The 19,994-nt window shown below is 37.5% G+C and overlaps 1 protein-coding gene across 7 annotated transcripts in view; it reads right to left on the reverse strand.

Annotated features, from left to right (window-relative positions):
* The window catches only part of USP48 (ubiquitin specific peptidase 48), a gene marked incomplete at its 3' end in the record, with an annotated part of 67,457 nt that overhangs the window by 10,370 nt on the left and 37,093 nt on the right, over positions 1-19,994 (reverse strand). For 5 of the 7 annotated variants that reach the window (XM_082611885.1, XM_082611886.1, XM_082611883.1 and 2 more), the window contains 11 exons: positions 17,901-18,098; positions 17,085-17,199; positions 16,027-16,157; positions 13,302-13,373; positions 7,111-7,235; positions 6,825-6,947; positions 6,467-6,528; positions 6,091-6,201; positions 5,387-5,517; positions 4,944-5,050; positions 2,595-2,699 (listed from right to left, as the gene is read on the reverse strand). In XM_082611885.1, the coding sequence (XP_082468011.1) occupies positions 2,595-2,699; positions 4,944-5,050; positions 5,387-5,517; positions 6,091-6,201; positions 6,467-6,528; positions 6,825-6,947; positions 7,111-7,235; positions 13,302-13,373; positions 16,027-16,157; positions 17,085-17,199; positions 17,901-18,098 (1,280 nt within the window). The remainder of the gene's footprint in view (positions 1-2,594; positions 2,700-4,943; positions 5,051-5,386; positions 5,518-6,090; positions 6,202-6,466; positions 6,529-6,824; positions 6,948-7,110; positions 7,236-13,301; positions 13,374-16,026; positions 16,158-17,084; positions 17,200-17,900; positions 18,099-19,994) is intronic. The other 2 variants (XM_082611884.1, XM_082611882.1) reach the window with 1 other exon arrangement.

A 19,994-nucleotide genomic window follows, 5' to 3' on the forward strand; every position in this document is an offset into this window, starting at 1 on the left:
TCTAAAGAGGTACACAGGTGATTCTAACATAAGAAACAACGTAGGAGTTAAAAAAAAAAATTCATGACACATTTTTCTCAATCTCAACTATTCAAGAAAAGGTGAAATTGGACCTAAATTTCACAAATAGGAATATAAGGGAAAATATCTACAACAACCTAAAATTTTACTTTAGAAATATAAAACACAACCAAATAACAAAGCGCTGAGCATTAAGCAAGATGTATTTTTTAATGGGTCTAAAAGCCTTTCCCAGAATTTTTTTTTTAATCCATAGAATTTAAATCGAACTTATCTGACAAAAAGCAGTCCACTGGTTTTAGAAGGCTTTCAATTACCTAAGTAATATCCAATACTGGGTACATTATTAACCTATATTGTAGATAAGGTCAAAGTCAAAGGAACTGGGTTGATCTAGCTTAGAGAAAAGAGGAAAGGGGATTTGTTCATTTCCATTAAGGACAAATAGAAATGCATCATTTTATATTACAGGGATTTAAAACAGCAATTACAGAAGCTTTGTATTGAGATAGTGCAACGTATTACAAAGGAAAGATTTGAGGAGGCCGACATTCTGAAAACTCTTGACATTCTTCTGGGACTAACTACTCTTTGCAAAATGGAAGGTAACACCTTTTTTGCAAGACAAAAATGTTTAAAACATTCTAGAGTATACAACAATGAGAAGGAAGACAAAAGAAAGTTCAAAGTACAAAAAAAAATTATGTCATAAAAAACAATGTTCCCCAACAAATATTCTCTATCGTATTTATAAAAGGGAAATCTGTTGTCATCTGCATCTGAGGAATAGAACAGCAATTTAAAAATTGCTGTGGGTATGACAACAATAGGTAAAACTAGACATTAAAAAAGTTAAAGTTTCCCAAAAATCTAAATCACTTGAAAACGTTTTTAAAAGTTTTCTAAGTAACTCTTAGGCTGAAAAGTAAAGCTTGAAATGACAGAAATAAGGACAGTAAGAACACAGATATATACCTAGCTTTACAAACTTATTTACAAAGTTTACCAGAAGAATAGGGATTCCCAACTGATTATTAAACCATACTCCCACTAATAAATAAACTACCAATAAACTACCATGGTACTGCCGGCCAAGCAAACGAAAGAGAATGGAGTCCTAAATCAGGATGGACACAAACACTTCTATTTTAAATATATCAACGGAAAAAGCTAATACACAAGCTTGTAGATCTGACTTGAAAGATGGGCTGTAGAGGAGATGGGAACATAAAACAAGTCGACAACAAACAAGGTTTGTTATGTTTGCAAACTCCTATTCTAGAGACATATTACTTAACTCAATAATCTCAAAAACCATCCCAAGGAACAGAAGGCATACATGTACATAAATTTTAATGAGGGCATTATTTATTATAGGAAAATAGCCCCACAAAACTGAAAACCTACATCCCTATAAAATGTATGGATTTGGTTAGCACTGGGACAAGGGGGCCCTCCAATGCTGAGGGATTGCAACACAAATTTGGTAGGAGTGGCTGATCACCGTCAGCAGTGCCTCACTTTGTGCTTCCACAGGTGTTTTAAAGTCAACAAATGCTGACATATCTCTTTATGCCAGCTGGGAAGCTACAAGTAACATTTACCTCAGGGAGACCAAGATTCAAGTCAAGAGTGCTTTTCAGACTTTCTTAATTACAGTTGAAAATGGAATAACAGTATCAGTATATATACACAGAGAGGCCAAGAAACCCAGATAATCTCTGCTCTGTATCAGATACAACAGATGGCCATTTTATCACTTTTATTCCTTCAGGGAGGATGCTAACCATAATCCGACTACACTATTTTTTAGCAGTAAAGAAAGAACACAAATATCTCTAATTAGTTAATTAAAGCAAAACTCTAATTAGAGTAGAAATTCCATGAATTTAAGGTAAATCTAGAATATCCTGGTGCATAATGGCCTGACTTTTTGAGAAGCTAAACTTATCTACATCATATATCAACCAAACATATTCCCACATTATTTCCTGTTCTTGACATTTTCCTCCAATATCACTGTGAACATGCAGAATATAATCAAGCAACCAAGTAAGAGGGGGTAGAAATACCATAACATAGTACACAGAAAATAGGTAATTTTAATAGAAGAAAAATGAAAGACTAATGCTGGTTCTAGTCATTTGCCTAACACGTAAGAGACCCGAAAGTCTCGTCTATAAACTCTAATATTATAAAGGCTACTGTGTGTTTTCCTTGTAGTCAGGGAATCTGAGTTTAATAATTTTTTCATACATAAAGATTCCATGATTAAGCAACAAACCAAGATACGGGTTAGTTTAAGTTTTCTTTCCAGGTAAAAACTGAATCATTTCAGTATATTTTAGCCTTTCTTGCTTAATAGCACATATTAATTCTAGAGTAATGTAGCCCATGGCTTTTCATGAGAAATCAGGACAGCCACAGCATGCTACCCAATGCAGGAAAGCGGGAAAAAAGGGGTCCTGAGAACCAACATCCTACACAGGCTACGCAGAGATGTCCAAGAGCTTAGAGTGACTGCTCTCAGAAAAGCAAAAGGTGTAACAATGAAGAGCAGCTTCAACACATACTTGATTAAAATCTGGATCTTTTTCTCCATCCGGTTTAGCTTCTTCCTTATCCTCCTCTGTTTCAGAACTACTCACATTTAGCTCTGGAGCTGAATCCTTCATCACCTGAATGTGCCAGGAAAAGACAGAAAAGTAGGTCAGACCCTAGGAAGGCGAGCTATGGAGGCTGTGGGGCTTTTTTTATTTTAAATACATTTATTTATCTATCTTTGGTTGCGCTGGGTCTTCGTTCCTGCATGCGGGCTTTCTCTAGTTGTGGCAAACGGGGGCTACTCTTTGTTGCAGTGCGCGGGCTTCTCATTGTGGTGGCTTCTCTTTGTTGTAGAGAACAGGCTCTAGGCGCGTGGGCTTCAGGAGTTGTGGCACGCAGGCTCAGGAGTTGTGGCTCGCGTGCTCTGGAGCACAGGCTCAGTAGTTGTGGCACATGGGCTTAGTTGCTCTGTAGCATGTGGGACCTTCCTAGACCAGGGCTCAAACCCGTGTCCCCTGCACTGGCAGTCAGATTCTTAACCACTGTGCCATCAGGGAAGCCCGGCTGTGGGGCTTTGACTGGCCACCTTTATCAAGAGGAGGCACACCTTTTTCAATGGTGGGGTAGTAGACCAGATAGAGGATCAAGACTCAAGGGCTCTCTCTCTTTTCTGTGCTCTTTTAACATGTTAGTTCTTATCCTATGATTTATTCTTGTATTTAATGTGTTTGCCATAAATGTAAGCAGTCTCTGCAAAACAGTTATCAGATTTTACAATGATGTTATTTTGTAGAAGTTCAAAGTTGCTCTACATTTTCCTTAGTACACTGATCGTCAAGCCTTTTCAAGTTCAGACAGGAGTCCCAATGCTTCTTGAGACTGAGAAAATGAAGGATGGATGAATTACTGCTATCAAACTAAAAAATAATAATAATAAAACATTACCTAAATTGGAAACTATTTTGTACTAGATACCAATATATACATGCACTAATAGGTACAAAAGATATAAGAAAATTCCAGGGGAAAAATTGAGACATTTTTACTTAACTTCATTTTCTCAGCAAATCAGGAAATGAGGCCTTAATTCAACTTGTGAAGCAAAACCCTAGACCATTAGAGCATTAACTTGTAAGTTACCCTTCTAAAATTATGTGTTTGGTAACTGTCATCAAATAAAACACATTCTATTTTGTCTTTAGTTCCCAAAACCTTGGAATCAAATTAATGAGATGTCCAGAGATGTGGGTCAGGATCTACCTAAGAGCCATTCCTAATATAGTGAAAATGCTCCAAAAACAATCCACAGCAACACCCCTGCTCCCAAATTATACCCAAATCTGTCTACTTCACCTACCCTTTGGATAAAAAAAAAATGCAAGAGGCTCTAAACTGGCTGTCCTTCTTCCCGTTATGCCCTTACCAACTGCAAACACAATGGCCAGGGTGACTTTTGGAAAGCGTAAATGAGATCACACCATGACCTCTCTTGAAACTCCAGTGGCTTACATCTACGCTTAGAAGAAGGTCCCAGATCCTCGGTATGATGTATAAAGGCTGATAAAATTTGATCCCTCATCACCTATCGCTTTCCCTCCTTGGAAGAAACTTCTCTCTAGACCAGCGCTGTCCACTATGGTAGCCAGAGGTGACACATGGCTATTTAAATTAAAATGAATTAAAAACTCAGTTCCTCAAGTCACCCTAGACACATTTCAAGTGCTCCACAGTCAAATGCAACTAATGGCTACGGTGTAGATACAGAACATCTCCATCACTGCAGAAAGTTCCACTGGGCAGTGCTGCTCTAGATACAACTTACTCTGTTGCTTCAGCACATTAGGCTTATGGTTTTGCCTGCACTACACGTCACAGGCTGACTCTCTGACAGTTAATGCTCAGGTAAAAGAACTCCTCCTCTGACGCACCTTTCATACCCATGCCCTATCTAACAATGCACCTCTGCCTCTACCCGTCTCTCGCTTTACTTTGCTAGATTTCCTTCAAAATACTTGTTCTTGTCTGAAATTATCTTATGAATTTATGGGCTTATTCTTGATCTACCTCACTAGGTACAAATATTCTTGACGGTAGGTAACTTCTCTGTCTTCTGCACCACCTGTATCCCCAGCACCAAGACCATTCCTAGCACACAGCTGACACTCAACCAATATTTGTGTTTCGATTAATAACTGACTAGATCCACATAAATCACATAACTATTCCTTTTCAATTCTAGTCCAATGGCTCCGCCTGCACCATGCCCCCCACCAAAAAAAAAAATAAGGCAACCCTAGGCCATCCTCAGTGAAAATCCAACAGCAAGTCAAAAGGCAAGCTTGATCATTACTAGGCATGGCCACAAGAGGGACTGGTACCTTCTTATTATCCACGACTTTATGGACGTAGATGGTGGCTTGAGTGTATTCACGCAGGTCCCTCTGCTGTTGACACAATAACCCTTCTCTACATTCTGGACAGAGTTCTTTAAAAAAAAAAAAAAAAAGCAGTGGTTGAGGAATTACTGTCAAAAGATGAAAGATCTAAAAGAACATATCAAAGTTACCAGAGTGTATTCATCAAAACATTACTCATATTTTCTGTTAACCGTTGTATTCTATTGTATGCAAATAAGGAAATCCATTTACTGTTGACAAACATACAAATAATGAGGTAATTATATGATACTTCCCATCTGCGGAATATAGTTTGGAACACCACATGATCTTTAAGTAGAAAATACAATACTGACATACTCCTTCCTTCCCCCTTACAATGCCAACTTTTAACTACATAAACCAAGAGCGATATGAAAACTTACTAGGCTCAGAAATATACTGTGTTTCTGAAGGGTTTGCATCTCCTCCTTCAGTTCTCATGATTTTAATTACATGATCCACGACAAAGAGCTTTTGTATCATTTGCCACTCACTGGGCCATATGAGAGCTATACTGTGCAAAAAAACACAACATGCTTTAAGACACAAGGACGTAGTCCATCTCTAAACCAAAATTATCAAAACCAATATTTAATACAAATAAATTAAGAAGGAAAAGATACATCAACAAGGAATAGTAGTTTTTTCATACAAAAAAATGTTACAACAGCAGTAAAACAAAATGGACTGAAGTTATCAATACATGGATCAACATGGCTAAACCTCAAAAACCGAAGTTGAGTAAAGAACTCAGCTACAGAGGGATAAATACTATATGATGTAACCTAGAGACACTGTCTTGGGTACCAGCAGCTTGGAAGGAGAAAGGAGGGCTCCAGGAAGGAGAAGGGAGAAACAAGAGCAAGGTAGCCTCAGGCAGCCTCTTGATTTTTATGGAGAAGCAGTCTTTTTTTTTTTTTTTTTAAAAAAAAAAAGGCAAGTGTTCCACCTAGCAGAGAATACCAGAGGAAATAACCCCACAATTCAAACAGATTCTTAAAACAGACTCTATGTCAGATGAGAAATTTCCTAAACACGTTCTATTAATCACTAGAAAAAAAAAATCACATGAAGAGAAGAAACTCACAGTTTAGAATCTTCTTTGGTCATGGAAGCAAATGTAAACATGAGTCCCCCGTGAGGACACAGAAGAGCACTGTTTCCAACTGATGACACAGGACTACACCTTGTAGGTTTTCTACTCAAATGAAACAAGGAGGATCAATATACTTCACTATTGCATGACTAAAGAGAAGATTGTTTTAAGATGATTATTTTTAAATTAGAGATATATTTTAATGATAGTAATTAATGTGTTTCTCAGGATTATTCATTTAAATTATTAGAAAATAAAACTTTCAGTATATGCTAGTAAAAGTAAGCTACTACGATCAGGATCCATGAATTCTTAAAAATAATAAAATCAACAATAAAAAAGGAAATAGAAAATTTGGGGTATATACCTAACAAATTTTCGCCATTCTTCTACAAAGAACTGTGACACAATGTAGAGGACATCCGTGTCCTAGAACAGAAAAATCAGATAAAAGTATCCATTAATTCACTGCATTCTTAACCTAAATCCTACAGGGAAAATGTCTCCATATACTGTGGTTTTCCTCTTTCAAGCTTCATAAATAATATGGAAATACAGCCCTCTACCAAACAACCAGAAGTAAGAGTAAAATCCCCCGGATAAGAAAACTATACAAATGAGAATTAGAGAAGCTCTCAGCTGTTCTGAAACCACTGTTCATCAGGAATTTGGCAAGGGTCTTACAAAGGTGAGATGAGTTCTATCCTTTGTGGGAATCATTATACCTCTGGCCAGTTACTGAGACACGGTCTGCTTTTGTCCTGGAACAAATTGGGAAGAGAAGTCTTTTGCTCATTTGCAATCATCTTATGCAAGGCTTCATTTTCTTCTCCTTCTCTTTCTAAAATCTGAAAGAGAATGAAGCAGGAAGCAATCAACCATCTCCTGCTGACAGCACAGGACCTGCCTCCTCCCTAACCCCTACCAAGAGTGCAATGTCAATTCTCCTGGGAAGTCAATCCAGGGAGGTGGCATTATAATTTCCACAGATGTCAGGACAGCGTGCAGCACCTTGCACTGTGAACAGCATTCTTTGTAACTTGGAAACTCGGGAGCCTTTGGGAAGTATTGCTGCAGTTTGCTCCAAGCCTCTTTAGAAACAAGCCTTCTTTCATTTTCAGATATGCATAACTCCCCTAAGTCAAAAAGGGGTGGGGGGGGGGCCGGAGTAGAGAGAAAAGGTTAAAAAAAAAATCAATATATACCCTCCAAAAATCTATTTTATATTTCTTAAACTTAAGACAAATTTGTAGGGCCTCTTTTCCTTCTGTTCTAAAGTACTGTAATTCTCTCTCTCTTTCCTTAGTTTCAAAGTCTCTAAATTTTTAATTTCACCTAATTCTAAAGAAGCCAACCATTCCTTTGTCCTTAATCTAGGTCTTTCTTCCTACCAGTGAAGGAAGCACTAAAAGGGCTTCCAGGGATCCTGGTGTCCCTGTGCCACCCCAGAGGTTGTTTAACAGTATTTTGTCTGTATTTCATCTCCGCCCACATTCAAATGCCACAATTTCCTGCAGAACGTATTTTCTCCGTTTTACCTTATTACTTTACTAAATTCATCCCGAATTGAAATGCTATTTTCAAAGTTGTGTGAGACTCACGCTTAAATAGTAAAGCAATCTACTGTTCAATCATAAAACCATCTCCAGTCAATTGACCCAGTTGGTTTGCTATTACTACTGCAAACACCCTGAACCCCGTGGATCTTTAAAAATCCTAGAAGAGAATAAGCAGAGTGCTAGTCACCACCAGCCTTCATTTCCTCCGAAGATCACAGGAACACCCAGATGGCAGTGACCCTCAATCTCAGCAGCCCCTCCTCGGTTGACTGATACTTCTGGCATTTCAGGCCCTTTCTCCTCACTCAACCCCTCACTGTGTTTGTGGTTCCAGTTTCTATTGCTTCAGCTGTTCCCAAAGATAATTAGTGAACTGCATATAGTACCTATATGGTTCTTTACCCAGAAAACCATCTTTAAGTTTCCAAAGGAAAATGTGTTTCTACCCCCATTGGCAAGATACTTACATGTTTATATGAGTAAAAAAGCCAGGGGCTTTCTAAATGCAGTATCATGATTCTTTGCTTTATGTGTTTTATAACAATAAATAAACCAAGAATCAGAGAAATTAATACACCCAGGGTCACCACAATTGGTGGATAATGGAGCTAGGATATGAAACCAGATCTCTCTCATCTAAACCCCATAATTTCTAATGCCTCAAAATGCATCTTCTTAACTTCCATCCGTCACCTCTTATTGAGCTTTGACTAATCCTAAGAAATGATTACTTTGCTTTAATATACTTATTACCAGAGAAAATAGATCACAATGTAAAAATTGACTTTATTTCTGAGTAGGCTGTTAACAAATTTCCTCTGAGGTTATGAAAACTTACTTTAAAATGCTATCCTGGGGCTTCCCTGGTGGTGCAGTGGTTAAGAATCCGCCTGCCAATGCAGGGGACTCGGGCTCGAGCCCTGGTCCAGGAAGATCCCACATGCCGCGGAGCAACTAACTCCGTGCACCACAACTACTGAGCCTGTGCTCTAGAGCCCACGTGCCACAAGCCCTTGCTCCGCAACAAGAGAAGCCACCGCAATGAGAAGCCTGTGCACCTCATCGAAGAGTGGCTCCCACTCGCCACAACTAGAGAAAGCCTGCGAGCAGCAACGAAGACCCAACACAGCCAAAAAAAAAAAAAAAAAGACCTCCAGGGCAATTATACTTTTTAAGTGGTTTCCTCTTTTTTTTTTTTTTTTTTTTAAGGGACCGTTCCTCTGTATACATATGGTATAACCCCATCTGGTTCAGAAAGGGAGAATATAGGAAACAATAATGCAAATACACAAACACATATTTTAAACAGGATTCCACAGACTCTCTGGATACACTGCCTCTTGTTTTGAGGTAAGGGTGCTTTTACTTTGTGACTGTAAGATGTGCATTACTCAGGTAATTAGAAAAGAACACAAGTTTATTTCTGAAATCAGCAATGTATTTTAATGTCACTTCACTGCAGTCAGAAATTCAACACTGCGCTCAGTATTAAACAGAAAGTCCTCCACTCGACCCCTCGTCATGTTTCTAAATTTAGTTTCACATCATTTTAATAACTACTATGATTTAATGCATCTGAATAGTTCGACCTCACAACAATGAACTTTTACTTGTGACATATGAATTTTTAGAAATTAGACTTGTATCCTGCAATATATAACATTGCTTCTTAAATCTTAAGAGAAAGCCAATAAACTAAATTCATTTTGTAAGCAACATCTCCCAATACAAGAACAAACTACTCATGAGAGATTGAATTCACCAAACATAATTCGATAACCTAATCCCCAAAGATTCTTCTGGTAAAAATAGAAATCTAGTTAACAATGAGTTTAGACTCTGGATAAATCCCCTCCCCGACAAAATCTAGTTCAAACTCTAATACTTTGGGGGCACAGAATATCCAAAGAACTTGTAAAACAATAAATTAAAAAACTGCTCAGCTGCTTAGTAAACAGGTATAATAAACAAGGTAAGTTAAGGAAGGTTAACCATTAAATGAATATACAATGAAATGGATAAGAAAGCCTGATGGATAAGGAATATCTGCAGTACATGCTAAACTCTATGATAGTAGCAAATCATATAATGGAATATATAATCCATTATTAATTCACACAAAATCCATGATAAATATACACAGGCTTTAGAATATAAAAATGCAAACACGGACTTCCAGATAAAAATGTTTTAAAACTGCATTTACTTCCAGTTCCTCCTGAAACACCATTAAACCACAGTAAGGGGACCTTTTTTAAAGATACAAAATCATAATGATGGATAAAAGAAAACAGATGGGACAACAGAAACAAATATTTTAGAAGCTTAAAGTTGGATGGATAAGACAATAAAAATGAATTCTAAACTGACAAAAGAAGTAACCCAATTTACTACACTACAGAACTGGTCCCACAAATCCAGGAATTAGGGGTACCCAGAAGAGAACAGACTAAAAGACTATCTAAGAGGCAGTTAAAATTCTGAGTTGCCCTTCTATACACCCTACAGATACCTGCCCCCGCTATCCACAAAAGACAACACAAGCTTCTCTGATGATATAAAACCTAAGGCCTCTGCACTGGGGGACACAAAGCCGAGATGAGAGGTAGTGCGCTGAGATGCAGATAAGTGAATGTTTCCATACAGAATGCAGAGACTCCCAAGCCTCCTCTCTACAGCCCTGGAAGTGACAGCCAGCTCTGCATTTTCCAGGCAGGAGAATCAAAGATCCTTATGGAGAAATCTGAGCAGTCCAAGAAGGGATAATCTAAGTGAGGATTCTCCAGTGAAACGGCCCAGCCAGGACACCCAAACAGGGAAGCTGGAAGTCCCCTGCCCTCACACATGTGCACGGCTTCCACAGAACCCCCCGAGCAATAAATGAATTAGGACCTGCACAGGGTGAGGTGTCACGATGCTGTGGACGGAGATCTTAACAAGCTACCAAAAGTGGAAGGGACAAAAACTGCCTAAGAAGGGCTTTGGACAAATGGTACATTGAAAGATACAGTAAGTCCTTCAAATTTTCAAAGAAAAAGAATTTCAGACAATTATACAACTAGGGGAAACCTATGCATTAAGTGTGGTACCCTTTAGCAAACGACTCTCACCTCTCTGTGCCTCCGTTTACTTACTCATCAGTACAATCGGTACACCAGTAATACTGACCTTTCAGGTTGTTGTATAGATTAAGTGAGTTAATATCTATACATGTAGAAAACTACTAGGCACAAGGTAAACATATGATAAACGTCTATCATCTGTTTGCTATGACGACCATCACGACATCTCAGGAACAAGTTTTAATATAAACCTAAAGAGTGGGGTAGGTTTTAAGTGAAGTCCCGTATCCTGCACCTGTGGACATGGTACACTGACAGGTGACATCCACAAAAGCAGGAGTTGAGAACTATGCTTTTTTTTTTTTTTTTTTTTGCGGTACATGGGCCTCTCACTGTTGTGGCCTCTCCCGTTGTGGAGCACAGGCTCCGGACGCGCAGGCTCAGAGGCCATGGCTCACGGGCCCAGCCACTCCGCGGCACGTGGGATCCTCCCGGACCGGGGCACGAACCTGCGTCCCCTGCGTCGGCAGGCGGACTCTCAACCACTGCGCCACCAGGGAAGCCCCGAGAACTATGCTTTTTAAATGCAAGATAACAAGGTACAGCAACAAAGTGCCACTGAGCTGCAGATCAAGCTAGAAGATCTAAAAAAAATAGCTCATATACAATTTCTGACAAGCTGAGGGGAGCAGCATAAGTCCTGAAATCACTTTCAGCTCTGCCATGCTTTCTAGTCAAAACTGTAAAACTAAAATGACAAGATGAGAGAGGTGGGCTGAGACCAAATGTCAGTGAACGAAGGAGGAAGACAATCTGAGCTCTGGCATTGTTTCACTCTGCTAAGCAGCACCGCATGAAAACTTAGTATTTTACTACAGATTCCTCAAATCTCAAAATGGAGGCACTTATGCTATGTGCACATCTATGCTACAAATGTTTAAAAAAAAAAATCCACATCCCAGGATGACCCTTCACCCCCACTTCCTAGCTGTGTAGCCAGTAAATGAGAATGCCACTCAGCTAGTGAAGTGCAGTGAGACTGTGTCCAGAAAGACAGGCTGTACAAATACAACTCAAGTGACAACTACTATCACTAGCATCACCAAGGACCCTTCACAAAAACCCACTGGTGTGGGGACTTCCCTGGCGGTCCAGTGGTTAAGAGTCTGTGCTTCCACTGCAAGGGGTGCAGGTTTGATCCCTGGTTGAGGAACTAAGATCCCACGTGCCGCGCCGCACTGGTGTGAATGAGGCAAAGGGTGAGGCATCGTGTATGGGTTCATAATGAGGCAGTGAAGTAAGAACTAAAATAAGGAATTTATTGGGACCAACAAGAAGTCTGAGTATTAGGCTCAGCCATAAAATAGAATGAAAGAATGCCATGTGCAGCAACATGAACAGACCTAGAGATTATCATATTAAGTGAAGTCAGAGAGACAAATATCGTGATATCATTCATATATGGAATCTTAAAAAAAATTATACAAATGAACTTATTTACAAAACAGAAATAGACTCACAGACAGAAAACAAACTTATAGTTACCAAAGGGGATGGTGGAGGGGGAATAAATTAGGAGTTTGGGATTAGCAGATATACACTACTATATATAAAATAGACAAACAAGGACCTACTGTATAGCACAGGGAACTACACTCAAAATCTTATAATAACCTATAATGGAAAAGAATCTGAAAAAGAATACATATATGTATAACTGAATCAATTTGCTGTATACATGAAACTACTGCAACATAGTAATTAACTATACTTCAATTAAAAAAAATAATTCTGAGTATCAGCAATACATTAGCACACAACAAGAAATGCAAACGTGTTAACAGATTCATCACTGACATCTCAGCTTCTCTGGGTCCAATTTTTATCAGGGTGGAGTTAGGGGGAAAAAAAAAAGAGTGAGTGGGGAACTTATACAGTAGAAGACTTTGAGAAGTAGACACCTTTTTGGCTTTCAGAGGGCTGACAGAATGGCAAACCATGTGTCATATATCAGGAGTCCCTCTCAAAAAAAAGTTATTTCAAATGAGCACTCACTAAAACCAAATAAATACATAAACAAATATTCAGGATTAATAAGGATTTGGAAATTATTATTAAGAATATACAGTACACAGTAGCTAAGAAACTAAAGCAGAAATAGCCCTAAGAAGAAGAATATACAAATGCTGTTTTCAAAGTGTTCAAATTTGGACAAAGACACAAACACATAAATGGGAAATAACTGAAATTCTTCTCCTTCAAGCTCAGAAAACCCTTCAATGTGACAAGTGACAATAAGTTTCTTCTCTAAAATATGGGGAAATTCTATTATTTTAAATTTTTTTTGCGAGGAGAGAGGGAAACGTGTGAGAGGCATTGGCTTGAAAGTAGGCAGTAGAAGCTAACAGCTGAAAAGGGCAAGAGAATAGAAACATTAGGATCATGAACAGTTTAGAAAACCAGTTGCTCTACCATGGCTGCCATATTAGGGCCTGAGCTCTTGAGTGTAAAATATCTAACAAAATATATATGATATGCTAAAGTAAGGCTAACAACAGAAGTTTTACATTATCTAGCTTACCATGTGGGCAAAGAATGTCTTCATTAAAATTTAATTCTTCCTCCTCCTCTTTTCTTTCTTCCTTTGATTCATCTAATCAAAAGAAATACAGATAATAACTCTTCTACTGTTGTATTTAAATTTCAAAGTAGCAAAGATACTACTCTACACAATTTCAAACACAGAAAACTTTAAAACATTTTAAAAATTAGACCCAAGTGATTCGACACAGTCCTGCTAAGAAGTGTTTCACTTCTTTCCCTTAAAGGAAAGAAAAATTTCTGAATGGCAGTTTTGCTTTTTAAAGATTGGCGTTATGCAAGAAAATATGCATTTTTTTCAAACTGAAGAACAGTTTACATATCCTTCCATCAATTCTAGTCAAGGTATTCAGAATACTGTGTCATAAACCAGGATAATCATCTACATGTCATGTCACTTTCACCCATCGACTCTTTAGGGAAGAACAGAAAACTTTAGAAGGCTAATGAAATAAGGATTTCATGTCAAACATATATAATTAAAACTTTCCTTTTCCTATTAACAGTTCTCTTTCAACGTCTGCTTTTCCTACTTGTCTACACTGTGACACTTGCCAGTTTGTACTTGTGTATACCAGTGAACAGGATCAAATAAAAGAAGTCCTAAGTAGCGGGATATTAGAATAGTTATTCATGGATTTTCCAGGTTAAGCACATAACAGACTTTTAATACACTTAGTATACATAAAGAATATTTACTAATCATTAAGAAGCTTAAGCAGAGAAATGGGCAAAGGAAAGACATGACCAGATAACTCTGTCTCCTGCCTGTTTCTCTGTGTCTCTCTCTCTCTCCCTCACATAATGTGAAAATTAGGCAAAGAAGTAGGTACGAGGACACATTTACTGCATCTGTGTTTACCTGCTAATTGTAAAACACTGAAATAGGTTAAATAAATATATATTCATACAATGAAATGTAGCTGCTAAATTTTTAAAAACTGTTTTGGTAAAGGATGATGCACAACTGCGCCAATAACAAGCACCATTATAAAAAGCCACTATTTACAGTGATTATACCTGGTGGAAAGGCTTGCAGGTTTTACTTTGTTACTTCTACTCTGCTTCAAGCTTTTAAAATCTTTGGAGGAAGGGGGAGAAGAGGAGCATTTTACTCTGAAAGCGACATGAAGAGTATTTTTCAGCTATAGGACATCAAAGCATTTTCTGTTATGGCATCCAACTTTCCTTAAAATGAAGGGTCACTGGAATCTAAAATATGACACAAATCCACCTATCTATGAAACAGAAAGAATCGGGGACATAGAGAACAAACTGGTGGTTGGGGTGGTGGTGGCAGTATGCACTGGGACTTTGGGGTGAGCAGATGCAAACTGGTATATACAGAACGGATAAACAACACGGTCCTGCTGCAGAGCACAGGGAACTATAGTCAATATCCTGGGATAAACCATAATGGAAGAGAATATATATACGTATAACTTAGTCACTTTGCTGTAATTAACACAACATTGTAAGTCAACTATACTTCAGTTTTTTAAAAAAAAGGGCCACTGATATGTAAAGAGGCTTAAAAGAGCACAAAATATTTAACATACTGGGTCACGTCACACTAAAAGTATGTTTTTAATCTTTTTTCTTAGTGAGGTGGTTGATGTACAATATTAAATAAGTTTCAGGTACACAACATAGTGATTCACAATTTGTAAAGGTTATATTCCATATATAGCTATTATAATATATTGGCTATATTTAAAATATCTTTTTTAAATGATAGAATAAAATTGAAACAAATGTTAAGTTCATGAAGTACACGGCACAACAAAATACTTTAGCCAAAAGAAAAAAATCACTCTTCAAATTTGAAAATGTTTAAAAAAAATTAGTTTAAAATTATTAGTGGCTCTGGTGTTTTTACATTCTCAAAAATAAAGCAGTGATATGGGAAGATCCACACCAAATAAAATGATACAAATGTTCAAATGCAGAAAATACAGAATATTTCATTAAAAGGTTAAGAATATTAAAATAATAAAATATATGTATATAAGTACTAATATTTGGAGATAATATTAAGTGAAATAATTGCTTATGGATCATTAATTGTATCTGAATTAGTAAACTGATCAAACTACTGATTTCTATCTTAAATCTAAAAGGTTTTAATGTTTTAATTTCCCATAATTTTATAAAAATACTGATTACAAAATTGAATTGAGTGGTTGACTTACATTAATATAATTTCCTATTTAAAAGCATCGCTTCAGAAAACTCAGAAGAATTTATAAGTAAAAAGCTATTCAAAACCGGCTTTTTCTCCTGGATGAAAAATGCAGAAGTTCAAGCACATTTAACTTGACGAAGTCAGCCTGTTGGCGTGGCTAATAATCTATAACCAAAATGTACTGAGCTAACAACATACTATGCAATTTGCAGCACACCTGCCTTTCTTAAAAATTTTAGCTGGAGCAAAATTAAAAGTAATTTTGCTTGGGATTAACTAGAGAGACCCTAAGCCCAAAGCAGGTCATAAGGAATGCCTCTCGTGAGGTGTTGAGCCCATGCTCACTTTCAATAGCTTGTAAGTCTTTTTATTTGTTCTGAGACATTTTTGAGAGCTTTAGGCTTCAAAAAATTGTCTTAGAAATTACGTGGATGGGAATCAAAACAATTTTACTACAAACAAATGCTTACAATTTTGTGGTATGATTCACAACCATCTACATACAGGTTTTAAATATTACCTTTATTCAAGGTGTTGCCATTCATTTTCCCACTGCTTTGGTCTGCATCACCATCTTGCTCATCCAGCTGTTCAAGAGCTAGCTGACGCCAACTGCGTAAGGAGGATTTCCCTACCCAAAATCCATCACTGCTGTGGAAAAGAGAGAGAATGTAAAATCATGCAAGTAACATTTCCTAATGTCCTTCTCCCTTCTTTCCTTGTAAAGGCCACAACTAAACTGAATTAAATAAAATGTTCAGTATTTGCTGCTGTGCATACAATTTTTTTAAACCTATTTCCTGATTTGGGCCATTTTTACTCCTCACTATTAAATTGCACGTATAGAAAATACTTTGCTTCCATCCTCAATCTTAGCCTGCTCCTCCTAACCCTCATTTAAATTTATGCCAATCACACCAAACAACTGGCCACTTTCCTTCACTTGATTACTACTCAAAACTGCATATAGCTGACCCTTCAAATGTACATATAGGCACTCACATATATGTACACAAACACATTTAGAGGACTCAGTAGGCTGTTTGTGGAATGACCCAAAACAGTGAACTAGACTGATATTTCTTTGGGAAATATACAACTTAAATTAAACCCAAACATCATAAATGCCACCTGAGTCCAGAGGTGCTCTACAGAGGGTGGCTCAACAAACTCCAAGAAGCCTGGATGTTCCTGACAAGGATGCACCACTGGGTACCCTTGGTTAACAAACTGACTTCAGCCTCTCTAAAGGGGACACCCCAGGCCTGCTAGAATGGTTTTCCAACATAAGTATTCCACAATTCCATGTCAGAACACAGGTGAGCACCTTGCCTTACCTTGTTTAGGCCTCAGATGCACACCTCTGCTTCCACCTTTCTAATGGATGGCATTTAGCCACAGGAGCTGTGCCTCAGCTCTCTTTATCTTTGCCACAGCAGCAATCACCACAAAACTTACTCTGCTGTGGCCAACCACTCATCTCCCTTCTTTCTTCCAAAGATCCCAAGTCCCTATTATCCACAAATAATAAGCTACTTGTTTTTTTAGCTTATCAAACAATATACACTGTGAACATACCCCTTTACTGTTGCTTTGAGCAGATTATTTACAGTTTTATAATCTTCATTTAGTTGGTTCTTCAGACGCAACACACGACAACGTTCTACTACACATTCCTTACACAGGGCTTTCACTGAGACAGAGAAAACGAAAGGGAAGAGTATATTCACATACAGATTTCCTGTTAAGAAAATGTTTTCAGCACTTCATAAAACAATGAAGAATTTTAACCCAAAGTCACAAATTTTGACAATATAGCAAATTGGTATACGTCCTAAGTTATTTTGGCAACATAAATATCAAGACAGCAATAGTGTTATCCTGCATAAAGAAAGAACTATAGGATACAAAATGTTATAATATGCTATAACTACCTATGCCAGAAAGTACATTTTACAAGATTTAGATGCAAATTTTGCAAGAGCACCATCAAATGATGGAGGCTGTAAAGGAGGGGAGGGTAATCAATATATCTGACAACTATAAATGTAATGTTAATTGTTAAAGACCTTCGTGTGGGTATCAACCAGACCAATACTCTGAAGAGTATTGTACAAAAACAAAACACTACTAGATGGCTTTCTCAAATGTATCCTATTTTATCTGTCTTATGAGAAAAAACACACAACAAAACTCAATAAGCAGTTTCTTTTCTAACATTATAAATATACCACGTATGATGCTGCTTAACTTATACTTGATTTAGCAAATCATTTTTGCACAGTGCAAGGAATATGAGGTCTAAGCACAGTCTGGGTCAAATGACCATAAAGATCATATAATGCAGACTTATTGCATTACTCTTTTTTAAGCAGATAAGACATCTTGAATTACCAGTTAGTCTTGGTCCTCCTCCATATCTACTATAGAAAATGTCAGCTGCATATTCAGATATTCTCTTCATAATCGATATTTTATCCGGATGAAGCTTGTCGTGGGAACACAGGCAAGCGTGATTATCAATAGGCTTGGTGGGTGTCGATTCATCCAACCACTTCTGCAGCCACTCAAGAGAGACAAATTCATAGGGCTCTGAGGAAGAAAGCAAGGGAAAGAGCCTATGTATTTTTACAGCTTTTTGACTAAGTGATACATTCATTTTCCTCAAGACAATGCAAATTCTTTCCAAAGTTAGCAGAATCAGAAGAATCATTGTTCAGGGAAGACATTACATGAGTACAGCACAAAGCTCTGTTTAACTAGCACTCATCTGAATTCAAGGAGCTGTGCACGGGAGGGACGAGTCTGCACGGTGCCCTATAAGATCGGCTGGTATTATTAACCACATTCTACAAAAGAGGTTTCCACAGAGAGAAGTGTCTTGCTTGATAGCACAGCAGAGCTCTGATCAGGACACTTGGTGACTACAAGCCACACTCCAGGCCAGCTCGCAAATCACATAACCTCACCCCCATAACGATTTTCATAAACACTTGTCATCGATGTGTGATAATACAACTGAAAGTTAAAATGAGGAGTCTGACTAGGTTCTAAGTTAAAAATTAACCTCATCAGCTATAACCGCACTTTCACAAGGCCATTTAAACCACTGAATTTTTCTTCACCCAAGATGATACTGATGTTGATTAAAAGGTAGTTGATTTCCCCATCCAAATCCATATCACAATCAATTCATTACATTATTATGTATTTCAAGAAATTAAGCTATTTTAAGCAACTTCTAGGATGAAGTGCACTAGAATCGAATATATCAATTCTGAAGTTGCAAAAATTAAGATACAACCAAACACCTCAGAATGTGTTTTAATTTGGGAAAACAGAGCCCCAGAGTTCCGTAAAAGCCAAAATTAAAGATAAAGGGCCAGCTTTGATTACTTACAAAGATCTCCAGTGAGTCCCAGCATAAAACATAGAAGAAAACATACAGAGGTTGAATTTATATATCTGTATTATGATACTACTTCTGATGAGATCTGAGGGATAGACAATTCAACTCAAAGCCCATTTTGACCAATTTTACACTTCCCTGAGATTTACAAGTCTAAAAACTAACTTCCATTTTAAGTTTGGCATAAGACATTTCAATTTTTACAAAAACAAAATCCAGAACCGTTGGATCCCTTATTTTGCTAAAACTGTACATCATAAACTGAAAGACTCCTAACTGATTGGTCAGCTCTGATGCAGCTGCAGAGGAAGAGCTCGTGACTACAAGTTGAGACCAAGTTCTGCCACCAAGAAACTGAACTTGAGCAAGTCACTTGAACTCTCTATGCTTCAGATCTTTTATTTGTAAAATGAAGGTAATAATACCTGCCTTCTACCTACCTCACAGGGATGCTGTTGAATGTAAAAGATAAGATATGTGAAGCATTTTGAGCTTTTATGGAAGAAAAGAGATACAGAAAAGTTAATCATATATTCACACAATATATAAATGTGGAGACCTTAAGATTCAGCACAGGTTAACATGGTTGTGGCATTTTACAATGTATAATGGTATGGAATGATCCCTATCCCAGAGAGCAAAATACAAGTCTTAGCATATCTAATCTTTTCCCAAGGAGAGTCCCATAGGTTAAAACTTTTAGTAATCTCAAGGCTATTGATGTAAGATATGAAGATTAGAAAAATCTTGAAAGAGCTGTAGCAATTTCTAGCAAGGGCTTCCCTAACAATTGGGGTCTAGCACAAGTCTCAATAATTAAAGTAGATTCTGCTTGTGGAAGGTTTTTACACTACAGATGTTTCTGCACTAGAGAGAGAGAGACGCCTGGCAGGTTCTCACAGATGTTCTCCATTATTGTGATGCCAAAGGCATGGATAATCAACTAACAAACAGGAGTAAGAACTCTATTAAGTTGGGATAACAAACTGTATAAAAATCTCAGCATCTGACGAAGCGGGAAAGCAAATGTTAAAATATTTACCAAAGGGAAACGTATACTATGGTTCAAACTTATTTAT

The sequence above is a fragment of the Mesoplodon mirus genome (genome assembly GCF_964341445.2).
Source record: "Mesoplodon mirus genome assembly, chromosome: 3".
NCBI classification, from domain to species: Eukaryota; Metazoa; Chordata; class Mammalia; order Artiodactyla; family Ziphiidae; genus Mesoplodon; species Mesoplodon mirus.